Genomic DNA, 22,333 nt, shown 5'->3' with positions numbered 1-22,333 from the left:
GATGGAGCAATGCCAACAGGCTTTCTCTAGGGTAAAGGCTGCACTATGTGGGGGGCCACTGTTACACTCCCCTGACTTTTCTCTCCCCTTTATTTTACAGACAGACGCATCGGACAGAGGGCTGGGGGCTGTTCTGTCCCAGAAGGTGGAGGGGGAGGAGCGTCCCGTGCTGTACATTAGCCAAAAGCTGTCGATGCGAGAGGGCAGGTACAGCATGATCGAAAAAGAGTGGCTAGCCATCAAGTGGGCGGTCCTCACCCTCCGGTACTACCTGCTGGGGCGCCCTTTCACCCTCTGTTCAGACCATGTGCCCCTCCAGTGGCTCCACCGCATGAAAGATGCCAACGCATGGATCACCCGTTGGTATCTTGCACTCCAGCCATTTAAATTCAAGGTGGTCCACAAGCCGGGGGCGCAGATGGTGGTGGCAGACTTCCTCTCCCGGGGGGGGAGTCAGCTGAGTTGGGCAGTGGGGATATGTGGCAGCGGGGGCGTGGCCGAGCGTCTGTCTGTGAATGGAGGGCGGAGTCAGGGAAGGTGAGTGGTCATGTCACTACACCTGTTATCAATTAACGTGTGTTTGTGTGTCCTTCACTGACCGCGCCCAATAAAAGGAGAGCGAGAAGGGGAGGTCAGCACTGAGGGCTCATTGACAGCCTATATGTATGTGTGCGTGTGTGAGAGAGTGAGAGTTTTTTGGAGCCCTATGCTGAAAAGCTATAAAATAAAAACCACTCCTCAACGCAAACAGCCGCCTGCCGTGCTTCTGTGCTCCACCCACACCTGAATCTCGCTACAATGACATACAAAAAGCAAGTCCAATTTTAATGGTTCCCCCTTAATTTTCTATCAGTTTAGCTGTAGCCAGATCTCACTTACAAATTCCCCCATCAAATATCCCTTACTGCTCTGGGAGGATGAGGGGTTTTGTGCTTCCCCTGAGCCATGTAAAGCCAGTCACCATGGACAGTTTATACAACTGCTGCTCAAGCAATGGTATGTAAAATCTGAATGTGATTGGAGGAGAGTGCTAACTAGTGTATTATATACACAAATTAAAAGATGCCCATGATTGGCTAGGGTTACTTTAACTTGCAGTGGAAAAAAAATACCATTCCTTCCATCCAGAAAGCAAGGCCAATTATGCTTGCTGTAGCTAGACTCTAGCTACAGATGGCTGTGGAGAATTGGGTAGATGCATAGACAGCTGTGCCAATCAGGAGCAAAAAAACTTGAAGGTTAAGAACATTGTTTTTCATAATAACTGACAGGATGATTGACAGTGAGCAGTACTAACTGGCTTGCTTATGGCTGGCCTCTTGGTGGGACTGGATACTGTAATTGGATAAGAAGCCGTCCTTTGTGATGGCGTTGTCTGTGTGGATGGTGAGGGACAAAATGCCAGTGTCTGACACAACCCGGCCTGGACTACTGGAACCACAATATCTTCCAATATGAGGGCCAACTGAGAGAGAGAGAGAGAGAGAGAGAGAGAGAGTGTGAGTGTGTGTGTGAGAGAGAGAGAGAGAGATCATTCTATGAAGAACTATGTCCAGTCTATACACACAGAAAACAGTCAGTATCACATAATCAACAAAATACAATACGGAGAACAACAAAACTCAAGATGGTGTTAAAACTGCCTTTCTACTAATTTTTCCCCTCACTGTCATTTTATGACTTTTCTTCCCATTATTATTAATGCTGGTGAATGTCAGTTCTTTCTTTAAAGACCAACACCAGTGGATTGAAATGGAGATAGCCTGATAAAAACAGCATAATGTGCAGTTTACAAACATAAGTAGCAAATACATATTTAACATTAAAGTAACTGTTAGCATAAAACTTTAGCCAACTGCACTTTTAATTAAGCACCAAAACATGATGGGAACACATCATGACAGATTTTTAAAAATCTAATATATTATATTAATACATCCATCCATTATCCGTAACCACTTATCCTGTGCAGGGTCGCGGGCAAGCTGGCGCCTATCCCAGCTGACTATGGATGAGAGGCAGGGTACACCCTAGATAAGTCGTCAGGTCATCGCAGGGCTGACACATAGAGACAGACAACCATTCACACCTACGGTCAATTTAGGTGTGGCCCCTGTCAGTCACTGGGCTTGAACCCAGAACCTTCTTGCTGTGAGGCGACAGTGCTAACCACTACACCACCGTGCCGCCTCTATTTATATATATCATCTCATCTCATTATCTCTAGCCGCTTTATCCTGTTCTACAGGGTTGCAGGCAAGCTGGAGCCTATCCCAGCTGACTATGGGCAAGAGGCGGGGTATACCCTGGACAAGTTGCCAGATCATCACAGGGCTAACACATAGACACAGACAACCATTCATGCTCACATTCACACCTACAGTCAATTTAGAGTCACCAATTAGCCTAACCTGCATGCCTTTGGACTGTGGGGGAAACCGGAGCACCCGGGGGAAACCCATGCAGACATGGGGAGAGCATGCAAACTCCACGCAGAAAGGCCCTCGCTGGCCACTGGGCTCGAACCCAGGACCTTTTTGCTGTGAGGTGACAGTGCTAACCACTACACCACTGTGCCGCCTCTGTTTATATTAATACAGATTGATTATATTAATTTTATATAAATATGGTAGCTTCACTACTTAGTGATGCTAATAAAAGAAATATGATTATTATGCAACTCATCCTGACACATGCAAGCTTGCAGCCTTGCCACCTCACAGCTCTAGGGTCATGGGTCATGTTTGGGGCTTCTCTATACCTGTTGGGTATCCGTTCCAGATCTCTAAGTAGTCGAATCGGCATGAGGCTCCAGCTGGTGCTGGTTCCATGTCAAAGCTCTTAAACTCCAACACAATTTCTGACATCTTCGGTGCAAAGATGATGAACGTGCACTCCAGGTTGTTGGGGTACTCATTGGGGAAGCCTGGTGTTTGAATCAACCCGCTGAAAGCAGTGAAGTTTCTGGAACATTCTGTGACTGAAAAGACCAGAAAGCCATAGAATGTTAAGTTCAAGTTCAAAGTGTTTGTCATATGCACAGTAAGGAAATGTCCTCTTGCACAATGAAATTCTTAGTTTGCTGTCCACCATGAATGCCAATTACAAATAAATAAATAGGCGGAAGAAATAATACAAAGTAAAGGGGATATAGTGCAAAATAAAAGCAAAAAACACCCAGTATAGTGAAAAATAAAGGTAAATGTAGTGCAAAATAGGTAGTGTAATACAAAAATAAGGCAATGATCGGATGTAGCAGCAAAAAGGGCAGGAATGTGCAAACGTGCAAACAATGTAACCAGATGTAAACAATCAAGGAAACAGCAGCAAAAAGGGCAGTAATGTGCAAACATGTGCAAGCAAATGTAAACAGATGTAAACAGGGTTAGTTAAGACATATATGGAAAAAATCCCATTTGGATTTGAATTTTTACTGAATTATAAATAATGCAGATGACTACTGAATTCATCCATTATCTGTAGCTGCTTATCCTGTACAGGGTCGCAGGCAACCTGGAGCCTGGCCTAGCTGACTATGGGCAAGAGGCGGGGTACACCCTGGACAAGTCACCAGGTCATTGCAGGGCTACTGAATTCATAATACTGAAATATATGAGGTTGAAAACCACAATATAATCTGTACAAATATATTAAATCTGTAATTAATATATATATATATATATATATATATATATATATATATATATATATATATATTTTTTTTTTTTTTTTAATGAATCTCCTTTAAGTTCTAATTAGTTTTATATTCAGAAATTCACAGTATAATATTAATGTTTTCAAGAAAAATAGCATGTGTATTTGCATTCAAATATCTTTTCAGTGTTCATAAATTCAAATTCAGACACAATAATTCAGGTTTCAGACACTCAAAACCTGTATTCAGATTACTCATTTCAGTGCTCAGATTTAACCAGTCAAATTCAGGCTGCAAAATTCTATATAAAAATTCAAGTTCAACATCAGGGCTAGTCAGGTGTAGGCAAAGGCAATCATGCCTGGAGTGTGTGGTGCAGCTTTACGTGCTGCCTAAAATACCTCCCTTTGTTGAGAGTACACTCCTATATAAATTTTTAAAGCAAGACAGTCTTTTTTTGCTGACATTATTAATAGGAATATCAACAATGCCCATGTGCTATTTTCTACAGTTGAAAAGCTAACAAACCCATCAAAACAAATGCCTTCTGAATTTCTCTCAGTTAATACATTGTAACAGTTCTAACGAAGGGGTGGAGCACAGAGGACGGCAGGACACAGAGATGAGGTTGGTTAATATGGCTTTTATTGCTACACTTTTCAGTGAACAACTTCCCACTCAGACACACACACACAACCGGCGTCTGGTCTGGAGATGAGCTACCTCCGCTCTCACTCTCCCTCCTCATATAGGGCGCGGTCACTGGGAAGACACACAAACACAGGTTAATTGCTCTCAGGTGAAGTGATTCTGCCACTTACCTTCCCTGACTCCGCCCTCCTGTCACAGACCGGCGCTTGACCACGCCCCCGCTGCCACATACCCCCACCGCCCGACTCAGGCCGGGCGCCTGTCCGGCCTGCAGCCGACTCCCCCCCCCCTTGACGGGAGAGGGAGTCCGCCACGACCATCTGCGCCCCCGGCCTGTGGACCACCTTGAAGTTGAAGGGTTGGAGTGCCAGATACCAACGGGTGATCCGCGCGTTGGCATCCTTCATGCGGTGGAGCCACTGGAGGGGCGCGTGGTCCGAACAGAGGGTGAAAGGGCGCCCCAGCAGGTAGTAACGGAGGGCGAGGACCGCCCACTTGATCGCCAGGCACTCCTTCTCAATCGTGCTGTAGCGCCCCTCACGCACTGACAGCTTCTGACTGATGTAAAGGACCGGGCGGTCCTCCCCCTCCACCTGCTGGGACAAAACGGCCCCCAGCCCTCTGTCCGACGCGTCCGTCTGTAACATAAAAGGGAGAGAGAAGTCAGGGGAGTGCAAAAGTGCCCCCCCACACAGTGCAGCCTTTACCTCAGAGAAAGCCCGCTGACACTGCTCCGTCCACTGGACCGGATCTGGCACTCCCTTTTTAGTGAGGTCAGTCAGCGGGCTGGTGACGTCCGAATAATTAGGTATAAACCTATGATAATAGCCAGCCAGCCCCAGGAACTGTCTCACCCCCTTTTTGGTCTTGGGCCTCGGGCAGGCCGCAATCGCTGCGGTCTAATTAATTTGGGGACGCACCTGCCCGTTGCCCAAGTGGAAGCCCAGATACCGTACTTCCACCCGCCCAATCGCACACTTCTTTGGGTTGGCTGTGAGACCCGCCCGCCTCAGCGACCTAAGGACGGCCCTTAGGTGTTCCAAGTGCCTCGGCCAGTCATTACTATATATGATGATGTCATCCAGATAGGCGGCCGCATAGGTGGCGTGGGGGCGGAGGACCCGATCCATCAGCCGCTGAAACGTAGCGGGCGCCCCAAACAGCCCAAACGGAAGTGTGACGAATTGGTGTAACCCAAACGGTGTGGAAAAGGCCGTTTTTTCTCGGGATAGTGGAGTCAAGGGGATCTGCAAATATCCCTTTGTCAAATCCAGTGTCGAATAAAAGCGAGCCGTGCCTAGTTGATCGAGCAGCTCGTTAATACGAGGCATTGGGTACGCATCAAATTTAGACACCGCGTTGACTTTCCTATAGTCCACACAAAACCGGACCGACCCGTCGGCCTTGGGTACCAAGACCACCGGGCTGCTCCAGTCACTGTGGGACTCCTCGACGATGCCCATTTCGAGCATGGTCTGAAGTTCTTCCCGAACCACCTTTTTTTTGTGTTCGGGTAGCCTGTAAGGGCGGCTACGCACTACCACCCCCGGGGGCATCTCGATGTGGTGCTCTATGAGGTTAGTGCGACCGGGCAGTGGTGAGAACACATCCGAAAACTCGGCCTGCAACTGGGCGACCTCCGTGAGCTGGGTCGGGGAGAGGTGGTCTCCACAGGGGACCGGAGAGGTACGTGATGCCAATGTTCCCTTTTGAACCTCCGGCCCCAGCTCCGCCTTCTCCGGAACTACCGACACCAACGCCACGGGGACCTCCTCATTCCAGAGTTTAAGCAGATTGAGGTGGTAAATCTGTAGCGCCCCACCCCTGTCCGTTCGCCTCACCTCATAGTCGACATCCCCGACTCGCCGTGTGACCTCAAAGGGTCCTTGCCACTTGGCGATCAATTTGGAGCTCGACGTGGGCAACAGTACGAGTACCTTATCTCCCGGTGTGAACTCTCTAAGGCGCGTACCCTTGTTGTACAGGCGGGCTTGCCGTTCCTGGGCCTGCCGCAAATTCTCCTGAGTTAGGTGGGTGAGCGTGTGGAGTTTTGCGCGCAGGTCCATAATGTACTGAATTTCGTTCTTACTCTGTGAAGGTCCCTCCTCCCAATTTTCCCGCAGCACGTCCAGGATGCCGCGCGGCTTACGCCCATATAATAATTCGAACGGGGAGAACCCCGTGGAGGCTTGGGGGACCTCTCGCACTGAGAACAGCAAGGGTTCGAGCCACTTATCCCAGGTACGTGCGTCCTCACTTACGAATTTCTTAATAATATTTTTGAGGGTGCGGTTGAATCGTTCCACTAAACCGTCCGTTTGTGGGTGATACACGCTGGTGCGGATCGGCTTAATCCCCAATAACCCATACAGTTCGCGCAGTGTTCGTGACATAAACGTAGTGCCTTGATCAGTCAGAATCTCTTTCGGGATTCCAACTCGGGAGATGACGCGGAAGAGTGCCTCTGCAATACTGCGTGCTGAGATATTGAGCAGAGGCACTGCTTCCGGGTATCGCGTTGCATAGTCCACCAGAACTAATATAAAGCGGTACCCTCGTGCTGACCGATCTAATGGCCCGACGAGATCCATCCCAATTCTCTCAAACAGGGTCTCGATTAACGGTAGAGGGCGCAAAGGCGCTTTTGGAATGGCCGCTGGGTTTACTAACTGGCATTCGCGGCATGCCGTACACCACCTACGGACATCGCCGCGAATCCCCGGCCAATAGAAACGGGCCATTATTCGGGCTAGTGTTTTATCCTGCCCCAAGTGTCCAGCCATGGGATTAAAGTGAGCCGCCTGGAATACCAATTCCCGGCGGCTCTTCGGAATTAAAAGCTGCGTGACGCGCTCTTTAGTTTGAGTGTCCTGCGTCACTCGGTATAATCTATCCTTCATAATCGCGAAGTAGGGGAAGGACGGGGTGGCGTTCGGCTGGAGCGTTTGACCATCGATTACTCTCACTTGGTCAAACGCATGCCGCAGAGTCTCGTCTCGCGACTGCTCTAATGGGAAATCCGCGAGGGATTCCCCAATAGAGAGAGGAGGAGCCGGCGGCTCCTCACTCTGACGCGGAGATGACGTAGATGGCTCTGTGACAGCTGCTCCCGCCAAAGCGACACCGGCACCTCCCCCTGTCAAATGGCAGGACCCACTCTCGACTAGGCATGTCATTAAACCCCGAAATCCCGGACAATCAGTCCCCAAAATTAGAGAGTGGGTAAGGCGAGGATTAACCGCCGCCTTCACTATAAATTTTTTCCCTCTGAAAATAATGTGGACCGACACCAAAGGGAAGCTGTGAACATCCCCGTGCACACAACACCTTCACCCCTTGTGCTCCCCCCAATGCCTCGTTTTGAACCAGGCTTTGGCGAATTGAGGTCTGATTACAACCAGAATCCACCAACGCCTGATATGTAGCCCCTTGGATACTCACCGGTATGCGATACGCTCCGGCCCGATCGAGGGCGGCCTCTGGCGCGTCGGGGATCCGAACCACCGTGCCCACTTCCATTGCCGTGCACTGCTGTTGAAGGTGGCCCGGCTCCCTGCAGCGCCAGCAAACCGGCCCGGGCTTTCCCTCTGCACCGGTGATCTGGGGCTCACTCACCTGAGGTGGGGGAGAGACAGACACAGAAGGGAGAAACGGGAGGGCACCGCGGGTGCGGCGGGCCGGCTGGGGGGGTGCCGGCCCCCGCCTCCGCGGAGGGGGAATGGGGCGAGGACGGGACACAGGAGGAGGGGGAGAGAGAGAGAGAGAGAGAGAGAGAGAAGAGGAGAGAAGATGCCATCTGCTGTCCTGCCACCGGGACAGCCGCCAAATGGTCCTCCGCCAGCTCGACTGCTCGATCCAGCGACGCCGGGCGGTGGCACCGGACCCACTCCGCAGTTCCTGCTGGCAAGCGAGCGACGAACTGTTCCAGCGCCACCTGGTCGAGGATTCCTTCGGCGTCGCGGTTGTTGGCCCTCAGCCACCGCCAGCAGGCGTCCCGGAGCTGCTGGCCAAACGCGAACGGCCGGCCGACTTCCTCCAAGCGTAGCGCGCGGAAGCGCTGGCGCTGCTCTTCTGGGGTGCGCCCTACGCGCTGGAGGACGGCCCGGCGGAGGTCCGCGTAGGCCAGCCGGCGGTCGGCGGGGAGCTGTAGCGCCGCCAGCTGTGCTTCTCCCGTGAGCAGGGGGAGGAGGCGCGCCGCGCGCTGCTCCATCGGCCACCCCGAGGCTTCGGCGACCTGCTCAAAGAGCGTGATGAACGCCTCGGGGTCATCCTGCGGGCCCATCTTGGTGACAGTGAGGGGAGACGGGCCCGCGGCAGGAGCGCTGGTGGACCCCACCGACGCGAGGAGGTGCCGGAACGCCTGGCGATCTTCTTGTTGGGCCAACACCAGGGCCTCGAACCGCTCTTCTTGCTCCTTTCGGAGGGTGAGTAGCGCCTGGTGCTGGCTTTGCTGGGCCGTGGCGAGGGCGTGGATCAGTTCAGCAAACGGGGAGGACTCCATGGGGCTGAGAGGCTGCTGTGCTCCAGGTCCCGGGTTTCAGCACCACTGTAACAGTTCTAACGAAGGGGTGGAGCACAGAGGACGGCAGGACACAGAGATGAGGTTGGTTAATATGGCTTTTATTGCTACACTTTTCAGTGAACAACTTCCCACTCAGACACACACACACAACCGGCGTCTGGTCTGGAGATGAGCTACCTCCGCTCTCACTCTCCCTCCTCATATAGGGCGCGGTCACTGGGAAGACACACAAACACAGGTTAATTGCTCTCAGGTGAAGTGATTCTGCCACTTACCTTCCCTGACTCCGCCCTCCTGTCACAGACCGGCGCTTGACCACGCCCCCGCTGCCACATACATGCAATGACTTTGCATCTTTTTTCAAAGGAAAGATTGATAAAATACGCATGAATATAGCCACACAGGTGCAAACACTTCAAAATCTGGAACCATTGGATAACGAGAGAGGGGGTCGTAATACAATGTCAACATTTAGTTTAATTGATGTTGAGACTCTGAGAAAAACAGTACAAAGTCTCAGCTCCTCCACATCTGAACTGGACATTTTACCTACAGTCTTTTTCAAATCTGTTCTTCACCTAATATCAGACGAGGCACTTCAGATTATCAACACCTCCTTACGAACTGGCATGTTTCCCTCATCTCTGAAAAAAGCAGTTGTAAAACCCCTACTGAAAAAGAATAACCTGGATGTCTCAGTACTCAACAACTACAGGCCCATATCCAATTTGCCATTCGTTGGTAAAATAATTGAAAAAATTGTTTTGAATCAATTAACTGCCTTCCTGACATTAAACGGATGTTTTGATAAGTTTCAGTCAGGTTTTCGTGCCAATCATAGCACTGAAACAGCTCTTACTAAAGTCATGAATGACCTACGTCTTAATTCTGATGTTGGTAAAACATCAGTCTTGGTGCTTTTAGACTTAAGTGCTGCATTTGACACGGTAGATCATTCCATACTGTTACATCGACTGGAGCATTGGGTTGGATTTACTGGTATAGTAATCAACTGGTTAAAATCTTACCTACAACAAAGATTTTTTTATGTGGCCATTGGAGGCCACAGTTCATCACCCGTGTCCTTGAACTGTGGGGTTCCCCAGGGCTCAATCCTGGGACCATTACTATTCAACCTTTATATGCTCCCACTTGGACAAATTATTAAGAATAACTCAATAAACTTCCATAGCTATGCAGATGACACTCAGCTTTACTTAGCTATGTCACCTAATGACTATGCCCCTTTTGAGTCTCTTCATAGATGCATTGACCAAATTAACAAATGGATGTCTCACAATTTTCTTCAGCTGAACGCAGATAAAACTGAAGCAATTATATTTGGCAAAAAGGAGGAAAGGCTTAGGATTGCCACTGTTCTTGAAACTAAGGGGCTTAAAGCAAAGGATACTGTCAAAAACCCTGGTGTCCTTATTGACAGCGAACTTAACTTCAACAGTCATATGAAAGTGGTAAAAAAGTCTGCATTCTATCACCTAAAAAACATTTCTAAACTCAGGGGTCTCATGTCAAAACATGATCTAGAAAAACTTATTCATGCTTTCATCTCCAGTAGGGTTGATTACTGCAATAGCCTTTTCACAGGTCTTCCAAAAAAGACCATCAAAGAGCTTCAACTAATCCAAAATGCAGCAGCAAGGGTTCTTACAAGAACAAAAAGGGTAGTCCATATCACTCCAATCCTAAGGTCTCTGCACTGGCTCCCAGTGAGCTATAGAATTGACTTTAAAGCACTACTTCTTCTATTTAAAACATTAAATGGGATGGGACCCAGCTACCTACTGGATATGTTTCAATTATACGCACCAACTAGGTCTCTAAGATCACAAGAGAAAAACTTGCTAGTAATACCAGCTGTCAAAACGAAGTGTGGTGAAGCAGCCTTTAGTTGCTATGCTGCTAAGCTTTGGAACCAACTTCCAGATGATATCAAAAATGCTCCTACTGTTGTTAGTTTTAAATCCAGGCTCAAGACAAAGCTGTTTTCAGATGCTTTCACTTGATTAATTTTTACCTAAGTAATTAATTTCCTTTAACATAATTTCTTTTAATTTTGATTTTAATGATTTTACTTTCTTTATTTTAATTTCTTTTTAATCTTGGATTTTAATGATTTTACTTTTACTTTAATTCTTTGTTACTGTGATCCTCGTAGATTTTGTCTGCGGGACGATTTTTGGTGATCCTCGTAGATTTTGTCTGCGGGACGATTTTATTTGGTGATCCTTGTAGATTGTGTCTGCGGGACGATTTTTGGTGATCCTTGTGGAAGAGCCATGGGAAGAGCGCGCTTTATGTGATCCTCGTAGATTTTGTCTGCGGGACGATTTTTGGTGATCCTCGTAGATTTTGTCTGCGGGACGATTTTATTTGGTGATCCTCGTAGATTTTGTCTGCCGGACGATTTTTGGTGATCCTCGTGCAAGAGCCACGGGAAGAGCGCGCTTTATGAGTTAAACCCATAATAATAATTAATCTCGAGGCTGATTCCTTTTTTGAACTTTATTTCATTTTATTATTTTATTTATACTATTGTTTAATTCTTATTATTTTTCTTCCCCAATTATTTTATGTAATTTTATTTTCTACAACAGACTGTGTATGAAATGTGCTATATAAATAAACTTGCCTTGCCTATATCACTATATCAACAGAACACTGACAAATCAATCATGAATTTGAATATGATTACAAAAGGAAAACTGTCTTTTAAATATCATGTGTTTGCAGAGGGAGTGTGTTGAAATGTGTGAATTATAATGTGGCACACCTGATGCCTGTTTGTCTTTTTATATTGCATAAAAGCAATATCAAACTTGAGGTCATGCTGGTGTACTGAATATCAGCACTGCTGTGATTCGGTCATAGGCACTAGGCCAGAGGCTGAATGCTGCAGCTAATCGCAGCCATTCCAATGCTCAAAAAACCTCATGTCCGATCAGCTGAGACGATTAAAGTCTGTGCAAGGATGAGTAAAACTTTAATGGCAATTGTCCAATCAGACAACAAAAGTTAGCGCCGGCAACCTAAGCAAAACAGGCGCACAGGCGCTAAGAGAGCAGGGAACCAGTCTAAAGTAGCTCGTCTCGTTTCATGGGAAATGCATTAAAAAGTTTTATTCATCAACACAATATATAAAAGTACAAAAAATATTTTAAGGAAGTCATTCAAATTTCCTTGTTTTTGGTTATAATTCGTAAAAGTATGCGTGTGTTCTGGAAAAGCTCAGCTCAGAGGGGTCCACGTAATGACGTAATTATACCAATTGGCTAAGGGCGACGAGGGTCAAGCACATCGTGTGCCAGCAGCGGGGTTGAAGCGGGTAGGTGTCAAACTCACAACTTTTATATGACAAATTAGAGTTAATAATAAACAATATCACTGAATAATGTTCCTTACCTCTAACCAGTATATATATTACGATTTTTTTTATTGTTTTTGATGGTCTCGTATATTTCATGATGATATAATTTTTATTTTCTAAATATTTATCAACATACCGCCATTGTGGCACAGGAGCCTGTGATTGGTGGACAGCTGACAAAGGGTGTCTCCCATTGGTTGTAAATCGTGACATAAAAATCGTAAACACATACAGGACCCGCTGATTGGCTGTTCACAAGCTGAAGCCAAGCGGAGATGTCCAAAGAAAACTACAGCTAAAAAAGCTCTGCTACCGGATTACTTGGACAATCTTAGAAAGAAGCGAAGGATAGATATACATGGAAATTAGAGTTTATTAGCGGTTATGATCCGTACGAAATTCCTCAAAATGACTGGAGTGACGGTGCAGATTAGTGGCCCACATGTTGGAATATGCATTCTTTTTCCCGAAAAGTCCCGACACAGAAGAACAGTTTAAAAAAACTACAGAAGCAAGAAAACCTTTGTGTAAAAACTTTTTCCTGACATCAGCTTTTGGGAACAGAATGTTGCAAAAGCCAAAGTGTTTACTCTCAAAGGGCTCTGACCTAAACTGTGGGCTAGATGGTCTCCCCACCCATCCATGTCTCATCCGGTTGATGACATGTAGTTATACAGCTATCTGCACTCTATCATTTATACAGTGATCCTTATTATTGTTAAAACAATATCTGAAGTGTTATTATTTGCAAAACAAGAAAATATCTTGCTCTAGACTTTCAAACAATATTGTAAGATTTTATTTTAGTTTTATCTAATAGTGGATGGTACAATAATTAGAAACGCTAACAGAATCAGCACATTCCAGTTGTAGCTGTAGTCATATAGTAACTATAATCATTCTTGTAATAATAATTTCAATAAATTGTCAATGTTCAGTTCCCTTTTCATTAATTCTCGATTCAAAGGCACAACTGAATCACACAGGTTGATAAGTGTGTAACGGACAATAACAATTTTATTCAAAATAGTTTTTCCTGCCTTAGTCAATTTATTTCCATTTCACATGCATGCAGCTGTTGTAAAGTTCAGTGTGTTTGTGTAGAACTCTCTTGAACTGTAGGTTCCTTTCTACACTGATTCCACGGTGACATTTTGCACAGGATTGTGTTCCTTTAATAAAAGAAACAAAGCTCCAGCATTATTATTATTATTGTACTCATACAAAACTCTCCATAGCTTAATATACCCTAAATTATTAATTCCTCTGCTATTAGAACTTACTTCTTTCTGAATGTATCTGCATATATTGATATTATGGTTTTGTGGATTTATGATGCTGCTTCACCTATAAAAAAAATATATCAACTGCATTCTGTCCTCTCCAAAATAGAATGAAGTTCTGGGCAAGTGAAATTGTTTTTCGTGCAAGTATGTTTTGGGTGCTGCTTGCCCATTTTTTTCGAGGACTGCATTCTGATATTCAGTACAACAGTCAGTCCGTTTACATGCACATGGAGAGAATCGAATTTCTGCTGTTGCTCGACTGAAATCGAAGTTCAAAATGCCATGTATGCACCTTAATTCAGCTGAAATTGAACCGAACTTGATTTCTCGGAATCGAGCTACACGACCTAGATTATGCGATTTCTGCCGAGCTACTTAGTGCATGTATACCCTATTGAGCTACGTATTCGAGCTACTTACTTCAGCACTGCCCCTTCCGGAAGTGACGAGGGACGAGACCACAAGCGGGAAACACAACAGCCTCGGTCGGCATGACAACGAATCATGACAACGGCATGGATCTTTTCTTTTTGTGGCATTGTTTGCACTGTTAAAATTTAGCTCACTTACTGTATCATCAAATACATCTGTACAGCTGTTGCATAGCTGTGAATTGTGTACATAAACAAGTCACTGTATTTGTGTGTGTGTGTGTGTGTGTATATATATATGTCCAACATCTGAAGAATGTCAATAAAAACAAAACAATTGAACTTTTTTGTGTTTATTGAGACACAAGTTAAATTGTAAGCAAAAAAATATTTTTTGTAAGCAAAAAATGGACTTTAGAAAAATATACAATTGTGCAAAATAAGTTGTCTTACAAAACAGTGGTCTGCGCAGGACAGTTTGTAGCCATACAGTCTGTTAGAGCAAGCCTAACAGCTTGAACACGGAACTGCCAGTGTTGCCAGATTGGGCGGTTTTAAGTGCATTTTGGCGGATTTGAACATGTTTTGGGCTGGAAAACGTCAGCAGTATCTGGCAACACTGCTGATAACTTTGTTTATACTCTTGAATAGCTCTTCTTCATGACGACAACCGGAAGTGTACCAATACGATGGGGCGTGTAGCGCCACCTGTGGCTCGGGTGCACAATGTACCTCACACAGCTCGATTTCCTTGTGTGCATGTAGGATTGGATTTCTCTGGCACCCCTGCTGGGACCCTTAGCTCGATTACCGACAGTAGCTCGATTTGGATGTGCATGTAAACGTACTGACTATGACATTGAGTCCAGTTCACTGTGTATCACTCCGTTCATCTGTGTCCTGCATGTAAAATTCCACTTCCTAGTTAAAAACAGTTTATTCCAATATTCCTTTGAATACTGCTTTCATACAACACTTCTATAAAGAAGAAATTATTAATACATTTTCTCTACCACTTATGTCATGGGGAGACTGGAGCAAATCCCAGGCAAGAGGTAGGGTACATCCTGGACAGGCCGCCAATCCGTCGCAGGACCAACACAGAGACAGAGATAACCATTCACACTCACATACACGCCTATTGGCAATTTAGAGTAGCCAGTTGAACTAATCTGCATGTCTTTGGACTGTGGAAGGAAACCCACACAGACATGAGGAGAACATGCAAACTCCATACAGAAAGGCCCCAGTCAGCCACAGGGCTCAAACCCAAAATCTTCTTGCTGTGAGGCGACAGTGTTAACCACTGCACCACCATGCCACCCAACAAGAAATTAATATTGAACACACAATATGGCCAAATGTTCTGCTTATTTTTGCTCTGCTAGTGGAAATAGATCCTGAAGAAGCCACACTCATTTTATAGTACGTCAGCTGTAAACTTGATTTGTACATTCCCATTAAAGGCATTTTCGGTAAAATTGGTGTCCCTTCTTCTTTTTCATCTGGCAAGCTCTCGTATTTTAAGTCAAGCATCATTTACCATGTCCACTGATGATGTTGCTAACACTACTGTAGTAACCGTTTCTAACTAGGAAGTAGAATTTTACATGCAGGACATACAAACAGAGTGATACACACAGTGAAACATCCCAGTGCCATTATGTCAAATATCAACACTCTTGGAAAACCACTCAATCAATCAAATTAGTGGACCAGAATTAACTGTTGTATAAAAGTTAATAATTGTATCTGTTTTCTTTGCATATGAGTAGTAGCAAAGTTGAAAATAATTCAGTTGGATAAAGTTGAAATTATCCATTGTGTGAAGTTTAAATTAGTACAGTCTGTACTATACTAGTGGTGTGTGTGTGTGTGTGTGTGGGTGGGTGGGTGGGTGGGTGGGGGATGGGGGGCATGACTTTTGAACTTGATTTGCATATGGGTCTGAGGAACTGATTTAATAGAACTGATTTAATTTTGAGCATTGTGTGTTTTCAATGTTTCTTGATTTGTGTTGGGTTTTAATGCCTACAGCTGTTGTGTTATGAAATGTATTGGCATCACATGTTTTAGTAAAGTTTTTTTAGTTCACCCTATTATTTGCCTCCCATATTTCTCAATCAGTTGTATGGTTGAAGAAGAAGAACTTTATTCATCACACGCTTGTGAAATTCCTCTCTGCATTTAACCCATCTGAAGTAGTGAACACACACATACGAGCAATGAGCACACACACATACCCAGAGTAGTGGGCAGCCATGCTAACAGCGCCCGGGGAGCAGTTGGGAATTAGGTGCCTTGCTCAAGGGCACCTCAGCCCAAGGCCGTCCCATATTAACCTAACCGCATGTCTGTTAGGTTAATATGGTGTATGTATGTGCATGCAAGGTTATTAAGTAATTTGTATGTATATGCAAGGTTATTAAGTAATTTTATTCAGTTCTGCTAGTGTAGTGATTATAAAGACTGATGTAAGTGCATGGTCAGTGAAAATGCATACTCTGTGCAAAGAATACTAATCATATGGGTATACATTAATTCAAAAAGACTTGCGCACATAACTGACTGTACAATGGACTGAGAAACAAAGACGGTGAGCTAAATCTTTACCAAAACACTCGATATTGCAAAGAATTTCACAACACAGTCGCCAAAGGCCTTAAAACAGGAAACAAGAACTATTGAAAACAACCTTTCCATAACTCGAAAAAGTTTATAGTTCTTCAGATCCATATGCAAATCGAATTTAAAAGCCACACCACCACAATTAATATGGCACACTGTATCAATTTTATAACTATTATATTGATGCATCACAAACAATTAGAATATCATGAAAAAGTTCAATATTTTCCATCAGTTATTTAAGAAAGCGAAAATGTAATATATTCTAGACTCATTACATGTAAACAAATGTTTCACACATTTTCAAGTAAGATAATTATGGCCTACAGTGCAAAATAATTTTTAAAAATTCTCTTAAAATATTAGAATATTTAATTTCGAGTTTGAGTAAAACAATATAAAAATACCATGTATCTCTCGGTCAAGTTTAGTACATGCAACCACAATCATGAGGAAGACTGCTGACTTGACAGTTGTTCAGAAGACAATCTTCGACACCCTTCACAAGGAGGGTAAGCCACAGAAGGTAATTTCTGAAAAGGCTGGCTGGAAAAGGTGCTCAAGCAACAGGGATGACTGCAGCCTTGAGAGGACTGTCAAGAAAAGTTGATTCAAGAACTTGGGAGAGCTTCACAAGGAATAAACTGAGGCTGGTGTCAGCGCATCAAGAGCCACCATGCACAGACATCTTCAGGAAGGGGGCTACAACTGTCACATTCCTAATATTAAGCCACTCCTGAACCAAAGACAATGTCAGAAGTGTCTTACCTGGGCTAAGGAGAGAAAGAACTGGACTCTTGTTCAAGTGATCCAAAGCCCTCTTTCCAGATGAAAGTAATTTTTACATTTTATTTGGAAATCATAGTCCTAGAGTCTGGAGGAAGAGTGGAGAGGCACAGAATCCAAGGTGTTTGAAGTCCAGTGTGAAGTTTCCACAGTCTGTAATGATTTGGGGTGCCATGTCATCTGCTGGTGTTGGTCCACTGTGTTTTATCAAGTCCAAAGTCAACACAGCCGTCTACCAAGAGATTTTAGAACATTTCTTGCTTACAACTGCTGACAAGCTTTATGGAGATGCTGATTTCCTTTTCCAGCAGGACTCAGCACCTGCCCACAGTGCCAAAACTACTACCAAATGGTTTTCTGACCATGATATTACTCTGTGTGATTGGGCAGCCAACTTGCCTCATCTGAACCTCATAGAGAATCTTTGGGGTATTGTCAAGAGGAAGATGAGAAACACCCAGCCCAAAAATACAGATGAGCTGAAGACCACTATCAAAGCAACCTGGGCTTCAATAACACCTCAGCAGTGCCAAAGGCTGATCGCCTCCATGCCACACTGCATTGTTGCAGTAGCTCATGGTAAAGGAGCCCCAACCAACTATTGAGTGTATAAATGAACTTACTTTTCAGAAATTGGACATTTTTGTATTGTAAATCCTTTTTTGATTGACCTTAGGAAATATTCTAATAATTTAAGATACTGGATTTCTGATTTGCATGAGCTATAAGCCATAATCATCAAAATTAAAATAAAAAAGGCTTGAAATATTTCACTTTATGTGTAATGAATATAGAATATGTGAAAGTTTACCTTTTTGAATTAAACTGAAAAAATGAACTTTTCATGATATTCTAATTGTTTGAGATGCACTAGTAATTTTAAAATATTAACTTACAGTTGATATTGAAAGTCTACATCCGCATCTTTTTTCCAAATTTAAAGGCATGTTTTTCAGAAATATTTTTGTTATATTTCTTGAAATTCTCTTCACATCCTGATTGCAATGAATAAATCAAATACTCCAACAATAAAAGAAAAAAATCATCATCATCAAAGGCAGCCACAGGGCTGTAAAAAGAACAATGGCCTTCCTGCCTGTCTATCTACCCACCTGCCTACCTGCATGCACTCTGCTCGTACACTCACTGCCTGTAACTAAGGTCTTCCACAAGGCTAGGCAGACATATATCTAAAGCTGGCAATCTAGTCACACAAGAATGGCAGAGAAAGGGCAGCCAAAATTTCCAGTTACACCAAACACTATATCTACAACAGCTTGCACTGCTATACAATGCAAGAAAAGAAAGACTGAAGTAGAAAATGCTCCACTGAAAAACAAGTTGGATAAATGTTTCCTTCCCGTCCTATCAGAATTATGGTAAATATAAGTTGCCAACTCAGAAGTTCCACATGAATGCCGTCTCAAATTGTAATTTTGAGTGGGAACTTTGGAAATAATTTTGATACCAGAGTTCCTGAGTTGTGATGCCCTTCAAACTTTCAGCATGGTGGAGAAAAGGAAAGCTTCAGTAAAGTATGGTACGTCATTCTTTATTTTTAGCAATACGACTATCATTAGCTGTTGCTTGTGTACAAAATCTAATCTGTAATCTGTGTACACTTTACTTAATATACAACCCCAATTCCAAAAAAAGTTGGGACACTGTGTAAAACGTAAAAAAATATACGGAATGCAATGATTTGCAAATCATGGAAACCCTATATTTCATCGAAAATAGTACAAAGACAACAGCAAATGTTGAAACTAAGAAATTTTATTGTTTTTTTTTAAATATATGTTAATTTTCAATTTAGTGCCAGCAATGTGTTTCAAAAAAAGTTGGGAAAGGGGCAACAAACTGTAGAAGTTGTAAATTTAAAAAATTAGATAAATTGGCAACAGGTTGGTAACATGATTGAGTAAAAAAATAGTATCCCAATGAGGCTGAGTCTCTCAGAAATAAAAATGAGGAGTGAACACTGAAATAAGCAACCTGAATAACGGTTTCTGAATATCTGAAAACTGAATTACTGTATCTGAATTTGTAAATTCAAAAGAAATACACTATTTGTATGTAATGTATGTGAACACCTGACTACCATGCCCATACAGTGGTGTTTGAAAGTTTGTGAACCCTTTAGAATTTTATATATTTCTGCATAAATATGACCTAAAACTTCATCAGATTTTCACACAAGTCCTAAAAGTAGATAAAGAAAACCCAGTTAAACAAATGAGACAAAAATGTTATACATGGTCATTTATTTATTGAGGAAAATGATCCAATATTACATATCTGTGAGTGGCAAAAGTATGCAAACCTCTAGGATTAGCAGTTAATTTTAAGGTGAAATTAGAGTCAGGTGTTTTCAATCAATGGGATGACAATCAGGTGTGAGTGGGCACCCTGTTTTATTTAAAGAACAGGGATCTATCAAAGTCTGATCTTCACAACACGTTTGTGGAAGTGTATCATGGCACGAACAAAGGAGATTTCTGAGTACCTCAGAAAAAGCGTTGTTGATGCTCATCAGGCTGGAAAAGGTTACAAAACCATCTCTAAAGAGTTTGGACTCCGCCAATCTACAGTCAGACAGATTGTGTGCAAATGTAGGAAATTCAAGACCATTGTTACCCTCCCCAGAAATGATGCTCATCAGGCTGGAAAAGGTTACAAAACCATCTCTAAAGAGTTTGGACTCCGCCAATCTACAGTCAGACAGATTGTGTGCAAATGTAGGAAATTCAAGACCATTGTTACCCTCCCCAGAAGTGATCGACCAACAAAGTTCACTCCAAGAGCAAAGCGTGTAATAGTCGGCGAGGTCACAAAGGACCCCAGGGTAACTTCTAAGCAACTGAAGGCCTCTCTCACATTGGCTAATGTTACTGTTCATGAGTCCACCATCAGGAGAACACTGAACAACAATGGTGTGCATGGCAGGGTTGCAAGGAGAAAGCCACTGCTCTCCAAAAAGAACATTGCCGCTCCTCTGCAGTTTGCTAAAGATCATGTGGACAAGCCAGAAGGCTATTGGAAAAATGTTTTGTGGATGGATGAGACCAAAACAGAACTTTTTGATTTAAATGAGAAATGTTATGTTTGGAGAAAGGAAAACACTGCATTCCAGCATCAGAACCTTATCCCATCTGTGAAACAAGGTGGTGGTAGTATGATGGTTTGGGCCCGTTTTGCTGCATCTGGGCCAGGACGGCTCGCCATCATTGATGGAACAATGAATTCTGAATTATACCAGCGAATTCGAAAGGAAAATGTCAGGACATCTGTCCATGAACTGAATCTCAAGAGAAGGTGGGTCATGCAGCAAGACAACAACCCTAAGTATACAAGCCGTTCTACCAAAGAATGGTTAAAAAAGAATAAAGTTAATGTTTTGGAGAGGTCAAGTCAAAGTCCTGACCTTAATCCAATCGAAATGTTGTGGAAGGACCTGAAGCGAGCAGTTCATGTGAGGAAACCCACCAACATCCCAGAGTTGAAGCTGTTCTGTACAGAGGAATGGGCTAAAATTCCTCCACGCCAGTGTGCAGGACTGATCAACAGATACCGGAAGCGTTGAGTTGCAGTTATTGCTGCACGGGGGGGGGTCACACCAGATACTGAAAGCAAAGGTTCACATACTTTTGCCACTCAGATATGTAATATTGGATCATTTTCCTCAATAAATAAATGACCAAGTATAATATTTTTGTCTCATTTGTTTAACTGGGTTCTCTTGATCTACTTTTAGGACCTAAAACATTAGGACTGATGATGTTTTAGGCCATATTTATGCAGAAATGTAGAAAATTCTAAAGGGTTCACAAACTTTCAAGCACCACTGTATATGCTTGTTGAACATCTAATTCCAAAGTTGGTCCTCCCTTTGCTGCTATAACAGCCTCCATGATTTTGGAACATGGATGCAGTTGGACCATGAATGCAGATGGGTTTCTGCTCATCCAGCCACAAGTGCATTAGGCAGCTGGGCCATAGAAGGTTCACGCTGCACGCTGCATGCTGCACACTACACGCTACACGTGTGTAAAGAAAAGTGGACAAACGTAGCATGACTTGCTCTGGGCCATAGAACGGCGTTCACGTTGCACGCTGCACGCTGCACACTTCACGCGTGAAGCGTGAAATGAACATGCACATTTTTTTCTAGGCGTGAAGATGGAAATTCCAGTCAATGCATGCGGTCACCGCCGCGCCAGCCAATCAGAACGGGTCTAGGGAGATAACTATGCTTTCAGGGGAAAACTTCAGAAAAAATATAATTGAATGGTATAATTGAAAAATAGTTCTTCATCGGGATTGTCAAGCAGATTATAGAATGTTCGGTGAAATTCACCACGGGTTTCTCTCAGAAGGAAGTGTTCTCGGCTCCAAATTCTGTTCCTTTTTCTCTTCCTCTGTTTCAGTAAAAGCAGAATGAGGCAATCGTCGTCATCCGAAGAGTCCATATTGTTGGTTACTCGGTCAAAGTAGAACAGACGCAACACGTGAACATCCAAGCATGAAGTTTAATGGCCCAGGGTCCGGTTCTTCACGTGAACGTGTAGCGTGTAGCGTGCAGCATGCAGCGTGAACCTTCTATGGCCCAGCAGCCTAAGTGAGTTCAGGCAGTGAACACTGCCCCTAATGGTTAGGAGGGGTAAAATAGAATCCTCTTCCTTCCACCCAAACATTGTCTATGGAGGGTCACGGGTGAGCTGGAGCCAATCCCAGCTGACTTTGATCAAGAGGCAGGATACTCCCTGGACAGGTCCCCAATCAATTAGGGGACTAACACAAAGAGACAAACAGCCAAGAATGTTCTTAGATTTTCTTAAAAGTATTGTCTGGAGTGGAAGAACTCAAGTGGCCTCCACAGAGCAAAGAACTCTCAGGGATAGATAGCTATTGATAAGTATTTTATAGCAATTAAATGCCATATGATCACCACATGATTTTGAGGTAAGGCATCAGCATTTGCAATCACGTATACAAGAAGCTATCTAGGTGTTAAACACCAATTTTGTGTGTGTGTGTGTGTGTGTGTGT

General features: G+C 44.0%; 1 protein-coding gene across 2 annotated transcripts in view; it reads right to left on the bottom strand.

The window, feature by feature from the left end:
- The window catches only part of nrp1b (neuropilin 1b), a 186,333-nt gene that overhangs the window by 153,804 nt on the left and 10,196 nt on the right, over positions 1–22,333 (bottom strand). For both annotated transcript variants that reach the window (XM_060905961.1, XM_060905963.1), the window contains exons 4-5: positions 2,762–2,980; positions 1,298–1,465 (exon numbers count right to left, since the gene is read on the bottom strand). In XM_060905961.1, coding sequence (XP_060761944.1) covers positions 1,298–1,465; positions 2,762–2,980 — 387 coding nt within the window. The remainder of the gene's footprint in view (positions 1–1,297; positions 1,466–2,761; positions 2,981–22,333) is intronic.

Source organism: Neoarius graeffei, chromosome 23, assembly GCF_027579695.1.
Source record: "Neoarius graeffei isolate fNeoGra1 chromosome 23, fNeoGra1.pri, whole genome shotgun sequence".
Taxonomy (NCBI): Eukaryota; Metazoa; Chordata; class Actinopteri; order Siluriformes; family Ariidae; genus Neoarius; species Neoarius graeffei.
Note: the sequence above shows the minus strand (reverse complement) of the source record. Positions and strands in the feature narration are given on the sequence as shown.